The sequence below is a fragment of the Dama dama genome, chromosome 8 (assembly GCF_033118175.1).
Source record: "Dama dama isolate Ldn47 chromosome 8, ASM3311817v1, whole genome shotgun sequence".
NCBI lineage: Eukaryota > Metazoa > Chordata > Mammalia > Artiodactyla > Cervidae > Dama > Dama dama.
The window spans coordinates 44,407,357-44,432,448 of NC_083688.1; the positions used below are offsets into that span (position 1 = coordinate 44,407,357).

General features: G+C 41.6%; 1 protein-coding gene across 3 annotated transcripts; it reads right to left on the reverse strand.

Annotated features, from left to right (window-relative positions):
• Positions 1-1,153: 1,153 nt before the first annotated feature.
• CASP8 (caspase 8) lies at positions 1,154-24,517 on the reverse strand. 3 transcript variants are annotated; one of them, XM_061149008.1, is made up of 11 exons: positions 24,338-24,516; positions 22,466-22,508; positions 21,818-21,880; positions 12,549-12,886; positions 9,968-10,073; positions 8,872-9,010; positions 8,715-8,759; positions 8,065-8,150; positions 6,376-6,517; positions 3,728-4,229; positions 1,154-2,348 (listed from the first exon to the last, which is right to left on the reverse strand). In XM_061149008.1, exons 4-11 carry the CDS (start codon positions 12,851-12,853, stop codon positions 2,213-2,215), a joined length of 1,461 nt encoding a protein of 486 aa, XP_061004991.1. In that variant the 5' UTR covers positions 12,854-12,886; positions 21,818-21,880; positions 22,466-22,508; positions 24,338-24,516; the 3' UTR covers positions 1,154-2,212. The 3 variants fall into 3 exon arrangements, with proteins under 3 accessions (XP_061004991.1, XP_061004992.1, XP_061004993.1); XM_061149009.1 differs by lacking the exon at positions 22,466-22,508 and having other exon boundaries at positions 24,338-24,517; XM_061149010.1 differs by lacking the exons at positions 21,818-21,880; positions 22,466-22,508 and having other exon boundaries at positions 24,338-24,517.
• Between the last annotated feature and the right edge of the window lie 575 nt (positions 24,518-25,092).

The window sequence follows — 25,092 nt, forward strand, 5'->3', positions numbered from 1 at the left end:
ATTATATAGTAGATTTGCTTTACTTCTAACTTGTATAGTCTAAAGTGGCCCACTGAAACAACAGTGATAGGAACTAGGTAATTGAATTTTACAACATTGTATTTTTGCCTTTCGTTTTGGTTGGCATTTCCCCTCCTCTGTTGCTTTTAATTTATGATGTAAATACATATTTGAGCAGTCTAAATTGTTCAGGTTAACTTGGTAAATAAGTTTATAATTTTTATTTATGAATTGCATCCTTAAAAATATATTAGAAATTTATAAAAATTTAAATATAAGTTGTCATGGAAACCTGTTGTGGAGAAAATGAGATCTGGATAGAAGAGAGATTATCCTGTTGATGGCATTGAATGATATTTACAAACAGTAAAAAGCATTTAAATGGTTTTATTTCTACAGAATTACTAAAGTATACTCCTTAAAACTATTAAAATTAAAAAAGGACTATCTAGAATTGGATTCAGAATTGCATATATGTAATTTACTTTTTATGGGACATTTTTTCCTCTACCTCAAAGCATAAAACAGGAAAGGAATGATCTTCTAAATAACTATTTTCTAGGTTTAGACATAGCATTTAATTTTTAAAAATTATAATATGGTAAGGACAATTTGAGTTATACAGTAAGGTTAAAGAAAGAAAATATATTAATTCTTGTTTTGTGAGCCTTGCTCCAGTTAAAAGAAATAATGGCCAAATAAAGCTTGTTTGTAAAATATTGTTAATTATTAAAATTTTAGAATTTTCTTTAGTCAATTAATATTGTTTCTGCAGTCATTGTAGACCAGAAACTATATAAGATACTAGGAGTGTGTGAGCAGATATGGTACTTTGCCCTCAGTAAGCTCACCACTCTATTTATAATACAATATTTCCTAAAACATTATCTATTCAATTAAAAGTGCAACAAAATAACAACAAGCAAAATTCCAGAGATACTAAGATGTTTCCCTTAAAAAAAAAAAACCAAAACTCATGTGGAAATGTTGCTTGAGATGTGCAAGAAACTACTGCATTTAGAAATGATGATCTTGGTAATTCTCTGGTGGTCCACTGGTTAGGAGAAGCTGGGGCTCAATCCCTGATAGGGGAACTAAGATCCTGGAAGCTGTGGGGTGTGGCCAAAAAAAAAAAAAGAAAAAGAAACAACGGTTTTATGCTTTTGTTAGTCTTTATTGTATTATGAAAGTGTTAGGCTTTTTCAGCCTTGATTTTTCTGTTTTCAGAATGATTTATAGGCTCTCTCTTTGCAATATTATTGAAGAGTATGAGACAAGCTGTACTTATATCAAACAACTGAATTATTTGCAGAGCAAACAACTGAATTATTTACAGTGTGTTCGAGTGTCTTCACCCCTTCTATTTTAATTAAAAGTTTGTTGTTGTTTGTTCAAAAAAAAAATAAAAAATAAAAGCAAATCATGTTCAGCACTACAGAAGCATGTATATAAAAGCTGAAAAGCATGTATATAAAAGGGAGTTTGGAAAGATTCTAAAAAAAACAAAATTATTTGGTATTTTAAAAATCTTTAATATACGAATTTTTAAATTTTTTATTTAAAAGAATCTTGCAAATTAGTGTAAAAGATAGCTTGGGAAAAGACCTACTGGAAGTACAAAACAAGTTAATATTGTTTCTCTTAAAAGTAGGTTGGATGTTGCATTTATGAATACTTTTTTTTAAAAAAGAGAATAATCTCTAAGCTTTTGAAACTGAAGTCTAAAGAGTAGTGGTTTTCACCGCTGAAAAATAAGGTCTGCTCATGGCTAAGGAGAGGAGGGTCACATGTTTCCAGGATAGCTTATCAAACTCACCAGCAGTAATCAGACTGGATGTGGGAACTTTATACCTTGAACCTCAATAGTCGAGGGGGATTTTTAGTAGGTCAGATCGCAAAAGTCTCCCTCCATGATCTTTGACATTTCTTTTAAACGTACTGTGTTTTTTGTATCTATTTTAGTTCATTTTTAAACCTTTTCATCAAATTAAAAACACAATGGAAATCAAGCCCACAGCTATGACTGTCTAGTTACTGTCTACAAGCCAGAAATTTAGGCTTGAATTAGCATAAAAATTATATTGTCCTGACTCCCATGCTGTCCCAGCTATTTGAAAATAAAAAGAAGAAGAAATAGAATAAAGTAGCAGCAGCGTTTTCACTCTTTTTCAGTTGCATAACTATTGTCTAGTTATACAACTAGACAACAGCATCAATTAAGAGGAAAGAAGAGTTTTTTTCGCAGTGTGAAAGTAGGTTGTGGCATCTGTTTGCCCATATTTCTCTTGTCATCCTTATTGCTTACTTCGAAGTTCACCTTGGTTAGGATGGTGAGAATGTCTTCACCCCTGAAAAATGTAACAGAACATTGTGACCATCTATGGGAGGAAATCACGATCATCTACTGTAGTTAGTGATAATTATTTCCCTCAAAACATCAGGCATTTGAATTCATAAGGTGTTAAACCAAAGCCTACCACAGCTTTCTAGGTAAAGAAGTTCTCAGAGCTTCATAACTTACGTTTGGTTTACTCGGGATCAGAAACCTCAGTGTCAACACTGGATTTGGTTTCTCTCCCTCCTGACCTTTGTACCTCACTCTACTCCAAGTACTATGTCACTTACCCACTAATCTCCTCAAGGCCCCTCAACATCCTCTGCCTCAAACTGGCATTGCCTCTGTGGATTCATTGATGGCCCCACCAAACTTGAAGCAAGTGGAAACAGAATGTCTCCTGCAGCAACTGCACCCCTTTCTCACCGGCACCTCTTATCACTTTAGTTGGGCAACCTGTTTATTCACCTCTGTAGCTAGCCCTCTGGAACCTCGCAGGTTCATTCACTATCTAAGTTACAAAATGAAAATGTAGCCTGGATGTTATGGTTCTCTCTCAGTCCGTTCTCTGCCATGGACAATTCTTGCTTTTCACGCAGTTAAAACATAATGAGACACAAAACTAGAAGCAACTTGCAGAGGAGTTCTTGCTATTTATTTGCTGGTTGTATGTACATTAAGTGAACTAAGCCATACAAAACTATCACTTAACTAATGGAAACATAAGATAATAAATGAGGAAAAGATATTTTCCCACATTTTGTGAGCTTCAAAGCAGTCAAATTATTGGGAATACAAAAGGTTTCTACACTTTGGCTCTTAACTCCCACAAGAGGGTTTGAGGTTGGTGAGCTATTACAGAAGGCTTCCCTAGTGGCTCAGATGGTTTTAAAAAAAAAAAAATCCACCTGCAATGCAGGAGACCTGGGTTCGCTCCCAAGTTGGGAAGATACCCTGGAGAAGGATATGGCAACCCACTCCAGTATTCTTGCCTGGGAAACTGCATGGACAGAGGAGCCTGGTGGGCTACAGTCTATGGGGTCATAAAGAGTCAGACACAACTGAGCGACTAACACTTTCACTTTTGACAGAGTAAGAGAATGTTAAACATTGAAATTCCAAACTTGTTGAGTGGGTTCAGTCAGGTTTCTGCCTAAAAACAGAGCTGTACTATATGATTTTGCCATCTCTCCAGCTCTATGATATACTGATTGTCTTTTGAAGTGCTAAATAAAAGAAAATCCTCAGTAAGCATCTCAGATTTTTCCATCTGTGAACTAAAGATCTTAACACTTGCTGCCTCTTTCACTCTGCAACTGATCTGAGAATCACCTATGTGATCCACAACTAGACATTTGGAGATGAATGTAGGATTGAATAAGCAAAAATTACCTAGGACATCTTTTTCTCAGGTTCTGGCAAAGTGATTGGATATACCAGGTCCCCTCCCTGATGCTTCGGTAGGAGACACAGTTGTTCACAGTGGCCATCCCCAGCAGAAAGTCAGCCTCATCTGGGATATATCTCCTCCGAGGTGCTGAATCCATTTCTAAACAGACTTCCATCTGTTCTGAGTCGGTCTCAACAGCTATACCTCTCTGGTAGTCATCCCCTTGACAAGCCTGAATAAAAAAGATTTTGGGTTTGCCAACAAGGGAAGGGCATTTTAAGCCAGTGAAGTAAGAGGTCAGCTCATAGATGGGGGCTTCTTGCCCATCGGTGCCATAGATGATGCCCCGGTTTCCATGGGAGAGGATGCAGCAGATGAAGCAGTCTCTGTTTCTGTGGTCCTTCTTCTGGTAGAATTCCAGAGCCTTATGGATTTCCTTTGCTGTTTGGTCTCTGTAGTGCACTATCTCAAAATGAAGTTCCCTAAAGGTCTTGTCCAAAGCCTCTGGAAAGTGAAACAAGAAAAATCATATTGGACCTCCCTAGTGGTCCAGTGGTTAAGAATCTGCCTGCCATTGCAGGGGGTATGGGTTAGATCCTGGTCCAGGGAGGTTCCACATTCCTTGGAGCAACTGAGCCCAGGGCATGGCAACAACTGAAGCCTGCATACTTTAGTGCCCTTGCTTTGCAAGAAGAGGAGCCGCCACAATGAGAAGCCTACACACCACAGAGAGAGTAGCTCCCACTCGCTGCAGCTAGAGAAAGTCCACACACAGAAATGAAGACCCAGTGCAGCCAAAAATAAATAAATTCATTGAAAACAAAAGAAAGAAAAGTCAATAGTATACTGCAGTAATTCCTAGACCACAACCTAGAACTAGAGAGAACATTGATCAGATAAGAATTTGAACCAGAATTTAAGAACAAGACCCACTATATTAGTGGCTGGATTCCATAGGCTTCTAATATTTATTGCCACTAGCTGCAAACATTTCCCAGTTCTGAGGCAAATGAGAAAGGGGAGACTGCCATTGTCTTTTCTCAACTAGTCTACAAGATTGGTAAGCTATTTTTAAGGCTTACTACTGAACCAGTCTAAAAACTAACTGTATTACTGACATGACCAGAAAGAAAGCAAAACAAATTTTTAATACAAAATCCATACTTATTTTATCCTGTATCCTCTCAGAGCTGTTTATCAAAATACAAGATATGAATGTTTAAAAAGTCAAGTAGAACTAAAAGACTTATTACAAAAAAGTTACCCCTTCTCTACTCTTTCCTACTACCCAGTTATATTCTGTCCAGCCACTTCTGTGAAGGCAGCCACTTTCAACTTTTAACTATTTTGGGGGGATGGGGTGGGGGTGGTGTTAGCCTCCATTTTGTAATGAATTTGGGTACATTTCTATTTATTTATTTATAAATTTTAGACTTTTGTATTGAGTTTCTATTGTGGATGATGAGTACTTGGTGTTCTTAAACATTTATAACATTTAGTTGAAGCAGTAGAAATCTATATATTACCAGTACTATGTAAATATAATATTCTTTAATATGCTTCCTTTCTTATTAAAATAAACCAAGATATATGATGATAAATGATGTAGCCAGTGAACTTAAGCTCTATGGCTGTTTAAAAACCTTAGAATAGACTTGCTTGAATAAACAAATGTTAACAGAAAACATTCACAGAGTCCTGATGACTAAAATCAACCTATCTTAATTTTCTAAGCACTACTCTACTTAAAAAAAATAAGTCATTACCTGATGTTATGACTCATAAACACCATTTTCAAAAATTCTTTCATCAAGTTGAAATTCTTAATATCACTATGGATTGGGCTGGATTATTTCTCTTATTGCTTTTAGTTGTCGTCATATCTACATTCATGATGCAAATTACTTTTCATTCAACCTGTAAGATCTCAATCTTAGCCGGAAAAGACTGAGCCAAAGAATTTCTGGTTAGTTTAACATTTGAAAATGCTATTTATGTTAAGAACTCAATTTCTGCTGCACTCAGAGCCCAAATTCCGTAAATGGTCCATACCAAAGCAATGTTTTCACCCAACACCTAAGACACTCTCCAGAAGCTCTATGCATTTAGTTGAATTATAAATGAAGTTTAGGGATTTCCCTGGTGGTCCAGTGGGTGAGAGTCCACCTGCCAATGCAGGGGACCCAGGTTTGTTCCTGGTCTGGGAACTGGGATCCCACATGCCACTGGGCAGCTAACCTCATGAGCCACAACTACTGAGCCCGCGCTCTAGAGTCCTCAAGCCACAACAAGAGAAGCCACCACAACAAGAAGCCCACTAGCTACAAGCGGAGCAAGCCTGCATGCAGCAACGAAGACCTAGTGTAGCCAAAAATAAACAAAAACAAAGCTTATTGTTGCTGACAGCCTTCTCGGAAGATTTAATATTTTATCTGTATAAATATATTGCTTTGATTTTAAAAATTAATTTAAAAAAACCAAAAGCAGAAAACTAGCAAATATATAAGAATGTTCTTCATATCCACAGGGAAATATGGTTATATCCACCTTTTTGAAACACGTGGCCCTGTTGATACAGTTTTTGTTCTCCCTTTTCAACCAATACATAGGTATTAGAAATATTTCATTTGTTTTTTCTGTTCTACTGTACCTGCATCGAAGTGTGTTCCACTCCTATCCTTTAGTTTCTGAAGTTCGGGCACCTTCCTCCGTGCTATGCTAAAATCGTAATTGTTAATGATCAAACAGTATCCCCGAGGTTTGCTTGTCATTCGGTAAACTGTGTCGGATGTCTGGAAAACAAAAATCCAACCCAGGAGCTGACTCTCTGGGTTAGCTCTGGTTAGGCATCACCCAAGCCCACCTGGGATGCAAATGCACTTTCCATGGCCCCACCCCAACTTGGCACTGCTCCGCTAAGGATCTAGTCTCCATTCATTCCCCGGACAAAGGATCCCCAGACTTCTTCCACACAGTTTGGTGTGTAAAGTCAGTGTCCCAGTATTTGGGTCTCCTGAGCATTGGTACTTAGATTAATAGTGTTGTTGTCATAGTGTACTAGTATTATTTATTCTCATCTCTGCCCAAGGCACAGAGCATCTGTGGCAGGGACTAGCATTTATTATTCATTTGAGAGAGCTCAGTCAGGAGTTGCTGGACTGAGGACTACTGTCGTGCTGTCTTTAGGCGGCCCTTTGTGGCCTTGTGATTCCCTTGGCTCTCTGATCATCTCATCCATGCTCTGGACCAACAGCTGAGGACCTGTCCGTCACATGATGCAGCATGGTCCCAGGATTTTTAAAGCTGATGGCTTAACTTGGCTCTGAGGACCACAGTGACTGGAGGAGACAGATGGGTTATGCTGTGGGTTACAATATCCAGGTTCTAGTACTTGACAGTGACTCTGTGACCTCCTGATTTCCCCAGGGCTGTTTTAGTGCTGAGATATTTAGCATTTATTGGGAAATCCATGCAGCTCCTCAAGGTAGAAGAGAGGGCCCCAGACTAGGGGGCCAAATTCCTGGCTCAATAACCTCAAGACTTGGGACAAGTTATTGAATCTCTCTTGCCCTTGGTGTCATTAGCTGATGGGTGGGGACGACGTCAGCAGAGTTCTTTACTGTTTACAAAGTGCCACATGACTTTGGCTAATCCTTAATGCTCATACCAAGAGAGGTCTGGTAATTTGCCCAGGAGCCCACTAATGAATGGTCTCTCCTAAGCTTAATTTCAAGTTTTTCTCACTAGACTTTTGGCTTATAGCAATTCCTCTGCTTCCCTGGGAAGAGTGAATGGGCTGATGAGTAAGAAGCGGGTAAAGTGTTGAAGGTTACAGAAACAGAAGTGATACCAGGAAAGGCAATTCTTGGGCCTGCTCAATGGGAGGAGAACATAGAGATGACTAGATCGTGAACATTTGCTGCTTATGCCCAGTCACAAAGGAGAAACAGTTTCGGAATGCCAAGCTAAACGAAGACTTTGCTTTTTCCAGTCCTGCTCATCTCTCCCCACCCCACAAAGCCCCCTCCCATTTAGACTGAGGCAGCTGCTGCAGGGATCAAGTTAGAGGCTCCCTACTCCTCTGTCCTCCAATCCTTCCAACATCTTTGGTTTTAAAATAGACATGTAACACATGGGAAACCAAAGAGATCACCTTTACCAAATTCCAAAGTCACATTTTAAACTTGTGCTTTTGTGGAATTTTTCTATAGTTCTCAACACTTTTCATTAAGTTTCTGTCCCTTATTAGTTTATTCGGGTGGGGGTGGGGGGAAGCTCAGGAACACAATAACTAGAATTTGCAGCACAAAAGGGGAAAGGAATGGGAATTTCCTGGTACCTGCAACTCACTGTCCTGTTCTCCTGGAGAGTCTGACATGGCCAGCATCTCAGAGGAGCCCTCCTCTGGAAGCGGTTGTGAAGTATCTGGAATGAAATGTGGCAGGGAAGATATTGGTTAGGAAAGAGGTGACAACATAAGGTCCCTTTTAAAATGTAAATTCACTGACTGTCTTGAACATAATATACTTGCAGTCCACAGAATAAGGGAAAATCTTACTACTGACTCACTCTGCCTGTATTTCAAACTTGCCAGCCTGAGGCTACAGGGTCTCTGCCTTTTGACAACTCCTTTTACATCTTCCATGTGCAGAGAAGGTGACTAATGGTCACTGCTATTAGGAGAGCAGGTCCATTAAGATGCAGATGTGGTAAAGGTTGCAGAGAGGACACAATGAGGCTTGTAGTTTAGTCATTGTCCGACTCTTCACAACCCCATGGACTGTAGCCCACCAGTCCTCAGTCCAAGGGATTTTCCAGGTAAGAATACTAGAGTGGGTTGCCATTTCCTTCTCCACGGGATCTTCCCAACCCAGACACTGAGCCCACATCTCTTGCATCTCCTGCATTGGCAGGCAGCTTATTTAACACTAGAGCCACTGGGAAGTAAATTAACTAAATAGACCTTGAAAACATATCTGCAAGTATTACCATTTGAAAATTCATCTGGATCTCTTTCAAGGCTCATTCTTCTCTCTGAATTTTAAAAGAAACATACACATATTTGATTAGAAACAGTTGTGACATAGAAGCATCTGTCAATTTAAGACTACATTTTGCTGCTTCACAGCTCTCAGGTTACCTATACCTTTTCTTAATTCTTCATAATCAATGATTTTCTTCAGCAGGCTCTTGTTGACCTGCTCACAGATTCTTTTCAGGGTGTCCAAGTTATCTTCCCCTAGGATGGTCCTCTTCTCCATCTCCATGAAAATATCAAGCAAAGTCTAGAGGGGGGAGAAGTCAAGTTAGAAAACAGGATGGAGTTTTACTGACTTTTAGATTATTATTTTTTTTAATTTCCACTTTCTCCAAACTAGACACCCACCTAGCTTCCCAAGCTGATCCTCCTAAGAGGACATCCTGGTCTTATAAAGCCAATCAATAAACTATCAGGGAGGGAATTCATGTTTTCTGGCCCAAAAAGACAGAAATAAGACAGAGAAGAAGTCACCTCAGATGTCACCCAGTCCCCAGGCCCAACCATCTATGAACACTTCTCTGTGAAGACAGTGAAGCAGCCCCGGTACATGGCTGAGATGCGGCAGCCCAGTCCCCATGGCAACAGCCCTGGGAACTGCCTCACACCCTACATTACCTCTGGCACCCAATCACCTCCAGGCTGAGGGTCCTCAACAACACACACACACAGACAAACACACACACATACAGCATTACATCGCAGCACAGACACACATATGTAGAGACACACCATACCCCCCCACACACAAATACACACACATATAGCATTACATCACAGCACAGACACACATACATATAGACACACCATACCACACACACACACACACACACACACACACACACACACACACACACACACACACACACGAGTTCCAGGTCCCAGGTTTTTCAGAGACTGCAGAAGTGGGGAAATGGTCTCAGGCCCCCCACTGGCTCTCCTGGCTCTGCAGGCCCCCACGACTGACCTGGGCTCCCACAACCAGCCTTCTCTCTTTGTTCCTCACTCTGTCTAGTCCCTGATAATTAATGTGAGCAGCACCTTATATTATACAAAGGCATCATATCTACAGCACTCATTCCAGACAGCATTCTTCTCCCTTGGTTAAAGAGTGAGGATTCAGGTTGCTTTTACTGACAAGAGCTCTCTTTAGTCTCAGAAATCACCGCCAGGGCTACACCTCAGGTGAGACAGCAGGTCTTACCATGTCATCATCCAGCTTACATTTGGCAATCTCCTGGCTCAAAAAAAACTTAAACTCCTTCAATTCCACTTTGTTCACATCTTCTGAAATCTGGAAAAGCAGGATCCTATAGTGGGAAACAGAAACACTTTAACTTTCTTAAATTATTTCCCATCTGATATATGGAGTCACGTGGACTTGATCCTCTAGCCTCCCTTTAAAATAAAACCAGCTAATGACATGATTTATGAGTTGAGTCCTTGGAAAGAGGCTGGTGTAGGGACACTGAAGACTCATGGCTCATGCTCAACTATCCCACTCTTAATGGAATTTAAATCCCCCAGGGGCTTCCCTGGTGGTTTAGTGGTTAAGAATCCACCTGCTCATGCAAAGGACACAGGTTCAATCTCTGGTCCAGGAATGGACCAGATGCGGTCCCACATGCTGCAGGGTAACTAAGTCCGTGTGCCACAATTACTGAGCCCATAATGCTCTAGGGCCCAAGAGTTGCAACTACTAAAGCCCACAAGCCCCAGATCCACCGTACCATGATGAAGAGTAGCCTCCGCTCTCTGCAACGAGAGAAAGCCTGCATGCAGCAATGAAGACCCAGCAGCACAAAAATAACTAAATAAATAATTTTTTTAATTTAATTAAAATTTTTAAAAGTTCCCCAATTTTAACTTTCAGTTAATATCAGTTGAGTGAATTGTGTTTTTCCCTTGTCCTTCACTATAAGATCAAGATCTTGCTGCACAGAAAAAAAAAGAAAAAAGACTTTGATTTTGGATATTATTCTTTTCAAAAACAGATCAGTTTAGTCAATGTTCTCCTAGCCACTCCCTTCAATAGGAAGGCCAAACACCTCCTCCTGGAACACAGGCTTTTGTGAACTGAGCCTAATCTGCCTCTTCATCTTACCACCATCTCCCCATTCCTCTCCGAACATACCCAGTTGCCCTGCCCCTCACCCTTTGATGCTGGGCCCCTCACACCCCCATTATCTTGTCCATCTGTAGACTGGATTAAGGTGGTCCTAACCCGATGGCTGGTGTCTTTAAAAGAAGAGGGAACTTTAGACACAGACTGAAAGGAGAGAATACAAGGTGAAGAGAGGCAGAGATTGGAGTGAGGCGTCTGAAAGAAGGACGCCAAGGAGTGCCTGCAACTCCCTGAAGCCAGGAGAGGAGCATTAAATAGATTCTCCCTTAGAGCCTCCAAAAGGGAACCTGTCATGTTAACACCTCAATTTCAGGTCCATAGGCTCCAGAACAATTAGAAAAATAATTTCTCTACTGTGTTAAGCCTTTGGCAGGACAGACAGCCCAAGCCACTGCCGTTCTTCTGACAGCATCTGGAGTCATGGGGATTAAGCAGTCATTGGGTGTTGCAGACTGGCTTATGAAGTGAAATTGTGGAAGCTGTTTAACCTTTAGGATGATTGGTTATTACAGTGGGGGTTTCCATTGTATGGCCAGGGATAGATTAGAAATGATTATCTTAAGACACCTCTGGTGGTACAGTGGGTAAGAACCCACCTGCCAATGCAGGGGACGTGAGTTCTGTCCCTGGTTGGGGAAGATTCCACTTGCTGTGGAGCAACTACGCATGCGCACTGAGGCAACCAGGGCCGAGTCCCGCAACAACTGAAGCCCGCGCGCCTAGAGCCTGCGCTCCGCAAGGAGAGAAGCGGCCGCAATGAGAAGTCAGCGCGCTGCAACAGAGTAACCCCTACTCGCCACAACTAGAGAAAGCCCAGGTGCAGAACTGAAGACCCAGCACAACCATAAGTAAGTAAATAAATGAATCATTTTTTAAAAAATTATTATCTTATGCCATTAAAAAAAAAAAAAAACAATCATTGTGGGGGTCCAGCCTGGCCACAACAGAATGACTGGCAGCACACACCTCACTGAAGAACTTGGTAACGCAAGCCTTAAAGTGTGTAATAAAAGTCTAAAACCCTGTGGAGAATTTCATAGACATCGACAGGTAGATGGGACGGGTTCTCGAGTGGGAAGCTGCAATGCTTCATTTAATCATAGGCAAGGTTAAGTGCACGGTATGAACATCAGCAAAGCAGAGGCGTCAAGATAACAGGCATGTAACAGAGAGGAGAGTTAGAATGCTTAAAGCATGGCTATTTGAATTTCAGTGGCTTCCCAGGTGGTGCTAGTGGTAAATGACCTGCCTGCCAATGCAGGAAACATAAGAGATGCAGGTTCCATCCTTGCGTTGGGCAGATCCCCTGGAGGAGGAAATGACAACCCACTCCAGTATTCTTGCCTGGAGAATCCCCATGGACAGAGGAGGCTGGAGGGCTACAGTCCATAGGGTCACAAAGAGTCGGACACAACTGAAGCAATTAGCACATGTACCTACTGGTAATGTTTCACTCTGTAAAGCAAATTTTACTTTATTGGTTCTAGTATTTTTTTTCTCTGAATTCTACATTTCTTAACCTGGCCATGGTGAAACTTCTTGCCAGAGCCTCCAAAGTCACTCCACACAGACAACCTACATGCAACATTAGCCCTGCCCATAAAGATGTGTCCATTTAAACCCACCGCTCCCAGGTCCACACCGTGGAGGTTCTCCCCACCTGTAGGCAGAGATCTGGGCCCTGCCGGGTATGTGAAGCTCCCTTTTCATCTCCTCCTCGCTGGTGTCCAAGTAGTAACGCAGCAGATCCAATCTATTCACTCGGAAAAGCAGCTCCTTCAAGAAGGACAGATTGCTTTCCTCCAACATTCTCCTTTCTTGGAGCCTCTGGAATAGCATCCAGGCATCGTTGATGGGTTCCTGCTTCCTATATGGGATGTGGTCCCGGCTTAGGAACTTGAGGGCGGCCAGGTCATCACTGCCCAGCTCTTCCCCAATTTTATAGAGACATCGGGTGAGATCCATGCTTTTCAAGTGTTAGGAGAATGTAGTTGTTACCTAGGTTAAAATACAATGTTATTTTCAGATGAGGAAGAAAACTACTACTTACTGGTTTGTTCCTTCATCAGTTGCTATTACATCTACTATATGCCAGATATTATGCTAAAGATACAGGGAGAAGAAAAACAAAATGAAAAAAAAAAAACACAAACAAACAGGTTCCAACTCGTCATCATTTGGAACATAACATTGTTTTGGAAAATAGATTTACAAACTAATCAGTGGTCAGAGAGCTGTAACCAGAGCACAGGAGAAATACAGAGCCTTAACTCAACCTGGGAGAAGGGCTTCCTGGAGAGAAGTCACCTTTGGGGAGAAGATGGTGAAGGACAATTCTTGAAGAAAATAATCTATGCAAAAGATGGAGGCAAGAATGTTCAAGTCAGTTCAGACAGGCATGGAGAACTCAAAAAGTAATCGTGAAGAGTCTGAAAGAGGGAATGGTGAGACAAAGGGATGGAACTGTGGCCAGGAACCATTATAAAGGGCCCAGACCGTGGGTCAAGGGGATCAGGCTCTGTCCTGGAGGTAACGGGAAACTAGAAAGCATCGTAAGCACGACAATGATGTCATCCAATTTGGTATCAACATTTAAAGTGTGGGGGACATGCATATATGTATAACTGAATCACACTGCTATACATCTGACACTAACACATAATTGTAAATCAACTAGACTCCAGTATAAAATAAAAATTATACTTAAAAAATAAAATGAAGGGTGGAGGACAGATTGGAAGGGTTGGAGGTGGGAAAAGTGATATGATCTGGCAGAAACAATGGTGGTGGGAGGACACGATGCCATGTGTCCCCCAAGGGCCTCAGGACTGGCTCTCTCAGCTGGTCAAGAACCCAAGACTGGAACCAGAACCCAGGAGAACTTGGTCAGCCTTTCAACTCAAATGATGGGGTATTTTCACATGTTGCTATGGTATAGTCGATAAGTCATGTCTAACTCTTTTTTGATCCCATGGACTGTAGCCTGTCAGGCTCCTCTGTTCGTGGGATTTCCCAGACAAGAATACTGGAGTGGATAGCCATTTCCTTTTCCAGGGAATCTTTCTGACCAGTGATCGAACCCATGTCTCCTGCATTGGCAGGTGGATTTGTTACCACTGAGACACCAGGGAAGCCCTATTTCCATGTACTTACTTGTTTGAGTGGGCGTCCCTGGTGGATCAGATGGTAAAGAGTCCACCTGCCATGCAGGAGACCTGGGTTTGACCCCTGGGTCAGGAAGATCCCCTGGAGAAGGGAACAGCTACCCACTCCAGTATTCTGGCCTGGAGAATTCCATGGACAGAGGCGCCTCGCAGGCTACAGTCCATGGGGTCTCCTAGAGTCAGACACAACCGAGTGACTAACACACACATCTGAGCAGGTAAGAAAAGGAGAGGGCAGTGTTTCAGGAGAGCACAGACAGCCTTCACACAGTAGCCCCGAATCTGGAGTTCTCCGCCTTGAGCCCCTTGAGTCACCGTGGATTTCTCTCACCTTCCCTGCTCTGATAGGCCTATATTCTAGGCACCAGGAGCCCTTGGAGCAGGGCTGGTGTCAGACACAGCATAGGAACAAGACTGGGACATAACTCCTCGAGGCGGGCCACATGGTCACTATCAAAGCCAGGAATCTCACCAGCAGCTGAGTGTCTAGGCAGTGGGACTGTGGGATCGGACAGAACTTAGACCAGAACCCAGGGTAGGCCTGGCCCAGGCCTGTGCAGTTCAGAGCCTCTTAGGGTGAGATTGTCCTCTAAACTGAGATCAAAAGAACAACCTCTCCTGCAGTGTTGTGAGTGTGAGAGAAAGGGAAAGTGAGAGTTGCTCAGACACGGCTGTCTCTTTGTCACCCCATGGACTGGAGCCCTCCAGGCTCCTCTGTCTAGGGGATTTCCCAGGCAAGAATACTGGAGTGGGTAGCCATTCCCTTCTCCAGGGGATCTTCCCAAACAAGGGATCAAACCCAACTCTCCTGTACTGCAGGCAGCTTCTTTACCTTTGTGAGCATGTAACACCTTTAATGTTTGCAGAGTAACGAGCAACAGCTCATGAATGAAGGCATGTTCACCTAAAAGGAAGGAAGCACCTCGGCTGTGGGGCGGACGCCACTGGCCCCGCAGCAGGTGGTTACAAGTGTGCGTGGAATCTGAACATGTCTCTTCCTCTGCGAATCTTCCTGCTTCCTCCCTGGAAACTTCAGCTGGAAGCAGCAGTTTTCAACCTCTTCATAGCTGAAGAACTTTTCCTCGAAGGCCTACTCAAATGCTCCCTGACCTCAGGGCTACTGTCTGCGAACCTTGAACTAGAAAACCTTTAACCTCAGCTCCAGCACTTGCTTGTTCCCGCAGACTCTGTGCCCCTGGGCATTTTGCTTGACATCAGATAATCTTAACCTGTTTGGATCTCTTTCCTCCCTGAAACAAGGCTCCTGAATTTTTAAGCATTCACTGACATTCTTCGATGAAACCACGAATCCTGACTATCATTTGAGGGGTGATAGAGTGAACCAGGACCTGTGTATTTTGTACATCAGATGTTAAAATAGAAACATTAAGGTCAATTTTAGTATTTTTTGAAAGTGGCCCACAAAAAAAATAACTTCTTTTAAAGTAGCCCAAAAGATTTTGAGGCTTTTTAGCTTTTCTTTTTAAAAACACCTCCAACCTCCCAATGCTGATTATAGAACAGTGGGGTTTTTTGAGGGGGAAGGGTAAAAATTGAAAATACAATAAATTATAACATGGTCACAGTTGTCATTATCATACATCACATACACATAAAGATACATTTATAGAAAAAACAAACATGTACACCTGGGTTTTTTTTTACCCACTTAATAATTAGAATGAAGATTTACCCTTACCATAAACATTCTTCTTTGGCATATTTTTAATATTTCTTGAATTCCAGCATGTGAAAATAAAATTGATTTTAAGCAATTTTCTGTTTCTTTACTGTTAAAATAATATTGCATTGAGGGACTTTTTCCCTCAATATCCTGGGCATATCTCTGATTATTTCCTTTTTTAGAATTGGAATCATGGCAAAACTTTTTTTCACCCTTTTGGTCTAAAGCTGGCATTACTGTTTAGACAAAAGTGTTTTCTTGATTAGGGAACTATAGGGACAGTGTCTTGGGAAGATGCATTTTGTTTTGTATTGGATTCACAAAGACTGCAGAGCCTAGATCATTCACTGCAAAAGCAATCAATTATCATAAAAATATTTTGATATCTTAAATATTTGGCCAGCACCTAAAAAGCATATGTTCAAAGTTCAACAAACAAAACTACTGGACATTCCAGGGAACAGACTAGTGAGTTCATTCCTTAAATCACACTCTGTAGGAACACACATGTGCTCTCCAGGGTTTGTACATATCACAACAGCATGATATGTTAAGCTTGAACAACTAGAAACATCCCCAAAGTCCTCCAATAAAAGAGTGGCTAAATCAACTACATATTGTCATACACAGAAAGCTGTGCAGCACTTGAGAAGATGTCCTCCACCTTCTGAAAGTAAAATGCATAGACATTCAAGATGTGTTATGTCAGTGAAGATAGTAAGTTGCAACATAACCAAGAATCATAGAGCTACTTTTCAGAAACAAACAATACAATTAGATTTTCAATGATTATAGACATACTTATAAAAGCAGAAGAAAAAAAAAAAGATACAGAAATTCTGGAAAGTGACATACCAAACTCATAAAGTGCCTAGTTTTTGTCTTCACGGATCTTTGAAGAGAATACGTTGGTTGTCTGAGAGGAGAGGAACTAGAGGTCTGGGGGTGGCGGAGGCCCGTGGGGCAGACAGGAAGAGACTTGCTTTACATTCTACATCCTTTGCACTGTGTGAATCTTTACCATTTGCGTGTACTACTTATGCTAAATGTACATGAACTTAAATTAAAAGCTCTATATAAAGTCCTATTTTTATTCCAGTATATGAATCTGGAAAGAATCTGAACTGGGTCAGCTCTGCTTAGTACCATTAAGCCCAGTGTCCTTAGGTCTTTTAACCAGTTCTAACCATTGCTAAAGTATCATTTTACAGAATAAAATCAACCAAAGAATCAAATGAAAGCAAAATATCCTTTTTTTTCCCTCTGCAGTTATTTTCTGATATTATAACAATTATTTTCTGATATGATTTTCTAACTATGATAACAATGCTTTTTGTATTCACTTTAGAAAATACAGGAAAGATAAAAAGAGAATAAAAATCACCTATAATTCTATCATCCAAAATTAAAAGCCCTAATCAAAACATTCCAGACATAAATTGTACCAATGTTTTCAGTCTCCCAAGGCAATAGAAATAAAAACAAAAATTAACAAATGGGACCTAATCAAGCTTACAAACTTTTGTACAGCAAAGGAAGCCCAAACAAAATGAAAAGACAATCTACAGAATAGGAGAAAATATTTACCAATGATATAACTGACAAGGGCTTAATTTCCAAAATATACAAACAGTTCATACAGCTCAACAACAACAAAAAAAACCCAACTATAAAATGGGCAGAAGACCCAGAGAGACATTTCTCCAAAGGAGAAATATAAATGGCCAATAGGCACATGAAAAGATGCTCAACATCGTTAATTATTAGAGAAAATGCAAATCAAAACCACAATGAGGTACCCCTTTCACCAGCCAGAACAGCCATCACTAAAAACTCTATAAACAACAAATGCTGGAGAGGATGTAGAGAAAAGAGAACCTTCCTACACTGTTGGTGAGAATGTAAGCTGCTGCTGCTGCTAAGTTGCTTCAGTCGTGACCGACTCTGCGCGACCCCATAGACAGCAGCCCACCAGGCTCTGCCATCCATAGGATTTTCCAGGCAAGAACACTGGAGTGGGTTGCCATTTCCTTCTCCAATGCGTGAAAGTGAAAAGTGAAAGTGAAGTCGCTCAGTCGTGTCTGATTCTTTGCAGCCCCGGGGACTGCAGCCTACCAGGCTCTTCCATCCATGGGATTTTCTAGTCAAGAGTACTGGAGTGGGGTGCCATTGCCTTCTCCGAATTTAAGTTGGCACAGCCACTATGGAAAATAGTACGGAAGTTCCTCAGGAAACTAATAGAATTACCATATAATCTAGCAATCCCACTCCTGGGCATATATCCAGACAAAACCCTCTAATCCGAAAGGATACATTCACTCCTACCAGCACTAATCACAATAGCCAACACATGGAAGCAACCTAAGTGTCCATCAACAGATGAATGAACAAAGAAGACCTGGTATATATATACACAATGAAATATCACTCAGCCATAAAAAATAATAAAATAATATAATTTGCAACAATCAGACATTGTCATACTAAGTGAAGTAAATCAGAAAGAGAATGATGAATACGGTATGATATCACTTATCTATGGACTCTAAAATAGGACAAATGAAACCTATCTATGAAATAGACTTGTGGTTGCCAAGGGAGAGGGGGTAGGGGCAGGGATGACGTGGGAGCGTGCGGTTAATAGATACAAGCTCCTATAAATGCAATGGATAAACAAGGTCCTGCTAACAGCACTGAGAACTATATTCAGTATCCTGTGATAAACCATAATGGAAAAGAATACTGAAAACAATAATGTACACGTACATGTGTGTGTGGCGGGGGGGTGGGGGGGGCACGTGCACATGTGCGTGTGACTGACTCATTTGGCTGTGCAGCAGAAATTAACACAATATTGAAAATCAACTATTTCAATTTTTAAAAAAACTTAAAAAACAAAAGATAGGACTTCCCTGGCAGTTCAGTAGATAAGAATCTGGCTGCCAATGCAGAGGACACAGGTTCCATCCCTGGTCCAGGAAGACTTCACATGCCTCAGAGCAACTGAACCTGGGCACCACCACTACTAGCCCGCATACCTAGAGCCCATGCCCTGCAACAGCAGTGAGAAGCCAGGGCGTGGCAACTAGAGAGCGGCCCCCACCCGCCACAACTAGAGGAAGCCCAAGGCAGCAGTGAAGACCCAGCAGACCAAATGTAAACAAATAAATAATTAAAAAAAAACAAAGATAACTACCTAATAATATTTTACTGTCTTTCCTACCAAATATTTTATATACTGTTTATATATTTTCCCTCCTATTTGAACACACTGTATTTCTGAGGTGTAAGTGTATTTTTCCATGGATAATATTATAAGTATGACTTGATGTCTTTATTTTCTACAACATGGATTTGAAAATCTGTAAGTTATCTAATCATACAAATGGGCAATAATTTATCTAACCAGTCTCTGATGACATTTTTTGTTGTTGTTCAGTTGCTCAGTCGTGTCTGGCTCTTTGCGACCCCATGGACTGCAGCACTCCAGGCTTCCCTGTCCTTCACATCTCCTGGAACTTGCTCAAACTCATGTCCATTGAGTCAGTGATAACATTTAGGATGATCTTACAATGCAAATCTTCAATGCAACTCTGATTATTTTATTAGAATAATTTCTTAGAAATAGCATTATTGAGATGAAAGACATAAAGCTTTTTAAGGCTTTTGTTACATGTTCAATAGCATTTTCTGACACATAAAAAAATTCCAGTCCAAAGCCAGAATGACATGAGTCTGAATATAACATGATTGGCTCCTGTCCTCTATAACCAGGTCATTTCATTTTCTTTGCAATAGCCTGGCAGTGCTTTCTAAGTGATTTTTACATCACATTAAAATGGGCACTTAGTAGGGAGAGTACTGGCGAGGCTTCTTTCCTGACCCAGGTTTTCCAATATTATACCCAGGTATAATATTGTCTTTGTTTAGGTCACCCATCTCTCTGCTTGTAGTACCTGGGAAGCACTGTTACCTGCTCTAGATTTTATACTGTTAACCATGGGCCACCTCTAGACTCTGGCTCTATAGGAAGAGGAACTAAAAGGCACTTCTTTTTTTCTGGGACCTGGATTTACTGCATGACCTCATAAGCCAGAAACTTTATTAGAGTAATATTTTAAAAAGAATATTCATTGCTCTATTTTTCTCATCCTAAAGTAGTAAAAGTAACACTTGCTCCTTAGAGAACTTTTAAAAGAAAAAAACCACTTGGAAAAATTTAGAAGTAATTTTGGGGTCACATTTGTGGGTTTGTTTCCAATTTTATTCACATATATGCATATATAATATATTATATGCATATACATATGTAGAATATATCACTTTGAGTATATTGATTTATATTGCATGCAAGATAGAGGAGAGGGGTGGGAATGGAAAGGCCTTCAGAAGTTTTCTTTTGCTTTCAATTATATAATATCAAAGTAATAAGCCCACATACATGTATTTGTATTATATGATATGTAACTATATCTATTATTTTTATAATGTGTGCCCCAAAGTATTTTTATATAGCCAAACATTTGTATAATGATATATAAATGTTTATAACTTATAACCATATAAACATAAAAATATTTTTCTTGTCTCATTTATTGCAATCCTCTCTAGAAATTGCTATTATCATCTTCACTTTATTACCATGAAAAATCAGTTTAGAAATAAACTAGTAAGCGGTATCAGGCCCAGATTTCAGGATATCAAGAGACTCAGTGACAGACCCTGCAAAGATTTAGATTTTATTCTAATTGCAGTTGGAAGCCAGTGAAGAAATTTAATAAAGACACATAATCAAAATATTTTTAAAGATTTCAAATTACTTAAAATTTTAAAAGACTCATGTCCAACTCTTTGTGACCCCATGGACTATACAGTCTTTGGAATTCTTAAAGAAACCCCCAAAAGAAACAACAAACAAAAATTCTTAACAAATCCACTAAAGCAGAGAGAAGGTCAGAACCTTACAACCAAGCTGGTATGTGCTGGAGCCTGGATTTAAACCTCAGCACCTCATCCCAGAGTCCCAAATTAGCACTGCCTGTTACACCACAATTAATTGCAAATAAATCTCATCTAATCACAAACAATCCTTCCAATGACCTGCTAGCAGCATCTTAGCTCTCTCACAGTCTTATGGAAAACTACCTCAAAGCTGGAGAAAATAAACCCAAAATTTGCATTCCTCTTCTGAGACAAAAATCTGTGTCTCATTCAAAGCTCAAGAGTACTGGAAAGTTAGTCTCAGGCCTGAAAGCCCTAGGTAATAGGATGGCCATTCCCTCCAGTCCGAGAGGATCACTCCAAATTGGGGTTCCCATTCCGAATTGGGGTTCCCCCAGAACCCGCCAGAGATCCACACAAGCACTGTTCACTGCAGGGCCCCAGCGAGTGCTATCACACAGCCAAGGAAAGATATCCACATTCCAACCAAATTTAGAACCTACCAAACTGAACGAATGTATAACTTCACCTGTAAATGCTTAATCTCACATTTCCAAACCAATGTTGGAATGAAATTCATAATTCCACCTATGAATGCTTAACTCCACAAGTACAGATTATCAATCTGTTGCCATTATATTATTCCCTGTTCTTTACCCTTTTAATCCCCACACCCCCACCCCACAAAGATAAATAAATAAATAATTGAGTACTTAGCCTGGTGTATGTGTTTCTGTGTGTGTCTGTCTAGGTGTGTGTGTGTTTATGGTGGTGGTCTGTGGATCGGCAGGCCGGTAGCTACAGCAGCAAAGTCAGTTGAGATTTGAATTTTGGTTTCTGTTCTTTGATAAGTCTGGCTGGCATAAGGGTGAGGCTTCTATAAAGATGAGTATACCTGAAGTATTCCCCCTCTAAAACCCAGGAATGCATCATCTACCGAAGCTGGAGGGGCACGGACATCTGGGATCTCTGAACCCTCACCATGGCCTTCAGAGGCACGGCTAACTCTCGAAGTTTCTCCATCTACACTCAAATACAAGGATTACCCTATGGGCCCTGAGCCTGCCAGATCCCATTCTCAGTAGCCTAGAGAGTTCTAGAATCAAAGGCCTTCCTCTCCAAAGTCCCATCAGATCTTACCAGAGGCGGATCCTGGAACCTTCACAGCAGCAGCCACTTCACGGGCCTCTTCTCCCAGTACATCTAAGACAGGAATTAGAGTCAAATGAAGAACCAACAGCGTAGCTCGCTTACTTCCTGTTTTCAAAACTCCTGAGTCACTCATAGGCTGAGTGAGGCAGGCCAGCCTCCGGGCGGCAACCCCGTCTCCATCTCCAAGAAGGAGCCCGTGGAATAAATAGGAGGTAGGTGCTGGGTGGGGACCCTGGACATCTGAGACTTTCCTCTGGCCATGTGACTTTGGGCGGGTCATTTTCTCTACCACATTCCAAATGGAAAAAATTTGAACTTAATGATAGCTAAGAACCCTTTCTTTTCCTTTTCAGAAATATACAGATTTTTATGGGTTCATTAAGACTTCAGGGGTTTCCTACGGTAATACTCATTGAGCACTCCTGTGCGGTCTTGAGCTCTGGAAACTATGGGGCCCTCACTATGGTTCAGAGGGTCTACTGACCCCCACAGAAACTCTCATGGTTTCCCCCATCTACATTCACATACAAGATCACCTCCATGACCCCAAGACCACCAGATCTCACCCTCAGCAGTCTAGGTCTAGAAAACTCTAGAATCATAGTGTTTCCTCCCAAAAGGCCCAGCCAAACTCACCAAAGGAAAATAAAATCCCAGGGCCCTCACCATGGACTGGGACCTGGAGATAAAACAGAGACAAAACTCACTTTAGCCCTGCCTTTTGACTCTCATCAGTTGTTTTCTGATGATTAAAGTAGAGAAAGAAAAAAACAAAAACAAAAAACCTCTCTTCTTTGAAACTACCTGTTCTCTTTCCCCAAATGGAGTATTAGCTTTCAGAGGGCAATGTTCACAGCCAAGAGGATTAAAGAGATAGCTGAAAATGCCCCTCCACTTGCAGAGAGCTAGGTAAGGGTGCTGTGTTCCTTTCGTGCCCTTAACTTCCCTTGACTCTGCCCTGAGAACTCCGAGTGAGAAGGCAGCCACAGAATGAAAACCTGTTAGTGGCTAAATCCTAGCCCAGGAAGTGCCCCCTTGCTCTTTTCTTGCGGCCTCCTGAATATCCACCCAATATCTGTCCTGCTGTTTTATGGCGTGTTCCTGTCCTAGGCTGTGACCTTCACAAAGGCAGGGACCACATCTTTCCTGTCCATGTTCCCAGGTTGTGCCACAGGAGTAGAAATACCTCAAATACACAAAGGTCTCCTGCAAATCAACAAGGTAAAGAAACCCTGAAGAAAGACAATGGATCTGATTACAGAATTCCTTGACAGAGATACTCAGATGGCCAAAGTGTGCAAATGATACTCAAACTCATGACTAAGCTGGGAAATACAAAGTAGGTATGAGCTACCTACTTTGTACCTATGAGAATGGCAAAGGTTTGCAAGCTGGATCCAGCTAAGTTCTTGGTGGGCCAGTTCTTCTATAGTCCTTATATAAGTTGTAGAGACTGTCAGTCATGGAATATTAAGCAGCGGTTACAAAGCGGGACCAGACAAAACACACAGAACTTAGAGTACAGAGTGCTTACTTGCAAAAAATAAAAAGTCAAAAACAGAACAAATAAAATACAATATGGATAATACTAATATGTAACATGTAATAATAATTGCTAACACTTACTGGGTACAGAGCAACACCAGTTACTAAGTGGCTAAAGCTGTTATTATCAAGTAAATCCTCACAGCGACCTGTTGAGGGAGTGTTAATCCCACTAATGATGAGGAAACAGAGGTACAGAGAAATTACTTTCTTGCTCTGGTCACACAGTTTAAGACATAGTGTATACACACGAAGCAATGGTACATTTCACAAAGATACAGAACAATTAAGGATATGTATCATAAGATGTGGAGGGTTGTCTTTGGGAGCCAGGCTTCCCAGGTGGCTTAGTGGGAAAGAATCCAAATGTCAACGCAGGAGACGCAGGTTCGATCCCTGGATTGGGAAGATCCCCTGGAGGTGGGAGTGGCAACCCATTCCAATATGCTTGCCTGGAAAATCCCATGGACAGAGGAGCCCGGTGGGTACAGTTTCTAGGGTTGCAAAGAGTCGGACATGACTAAGCGACTAGCAAACACGCATAGTTTGGGAGCCAGCGAGGAGGGTAGGAGACAGGTTGGGAGTGGGGAGATCCAAGAAAATGGGTAAAGCAAGGCGGGTGGCGGGGGGGGGGGGCGTGGGTCCCCAAGACCAACGGCTTATAGGGAATCGGGACCTGATTGAGTGATCAGCTCAACCCTCTGCCCCAGGACAAGTGATAAAGAAAATAAACAGAAGAAGGTAAATAAAGTCTTGTGGAAATCTAAAGTAAACCAGCAGGAGACAGGCAGCGGAGGAACTGGAGAGTCCTCAGATTAAAGAGAAGCAAAGCCAGGGGCTGTGGTTCAGAAAGGAACCCACTCAGAACCTGGCACCCTGGCAGGACTCGGAGGTAACATCCCCCGGGAAGTCCTCGAGTGAGAAAGGCGGCATCCAGAAGCCAGCTGGGCACCAGGAACTCACCTACTGCGCACGGTCCTGGCAGCATCCCAGCCACCAGACTCCCAACGACAAGACCCCGCACTGCCTAGCTTCACACGTCGTCGAGTTACTGAGGCCGGTTCTTACAACCCCGCTGGAGAAAAAGCCCTGGAAATGAGGCAAGCGGGAGGGAGAGCCAGGAGGTGGGGTTGGAAACGCCTCCAGGAAGAAGTTTACTTTTACTTTCGATGCCTCCCCCAGGCTTGTCTGCCTGTCCCTTGAAGACTCACTTCCTGGTTCTCTCCTCTCTACGTTCAGAATTTGCTACCAAATTCTGCAGGGCTTTAAAAAATCTTGAGATAGAAGAAAGAGAACCTGTGAAACCATTGCCTTCCGGCAGAAGGGCAAACTCTGGTCTTCAGGAAGAGAGAAAGAAAATTCCTGAACAGAGAGAACTAGAAAATAAACTTGATTTTGAAAGCTGGAAAACCGAGGTGGCTCACTTGAACAGAAAATATTTCCTGTTTAAAGGAACCGATGCCCCATTTCCCTACATTCAGAGGTGACCACAGACAATGTGTCAACATGCAAAGTAAAAACCAGGAAGCTGGACGTGTTTTATTAAAAAGCATTTTTACTCACTACGTTTAGTGTTTATCAGCTCTCTAACTTTTAAAGACAGACTTGAGACTGCCTGTGGCCAGTAACACGTCATTCTCCCTTGAGATCGGTCTGCGGAGAAAAATGCTTCCTCTGTTCTGTGGCCTGAATCTTAGCACTGCAGCCGTGGACAAGCT

What these genes read in the sequence shown, in the direction of transcription:
- CASP8 (XM_061149010.1), bottom strand. Translation starts at nt 12,853, where the DNA reads ATGGATCTCACCCGATGTCTCTATAAAATTGGGGAAGAGCTGGGCAGT. An exon ending in GCCCAGATCTCTGCCTACAG is followed by an intron (nt 10,074 to 12,548) that starts GTGGGGAGAACC and finishes TTCCCACTATAG; the next exon opens with GATCCTGCTTTTCCAGATTT. An exon ending in TCCAGATGAATTTTCAAATG is followed by an intron (nt 8,151 to 8,714) that starts GTAATACTTGCA and finishes ATTTCATTCCAG; the next exon opens with ATACTTCACAACCGCTTCCA.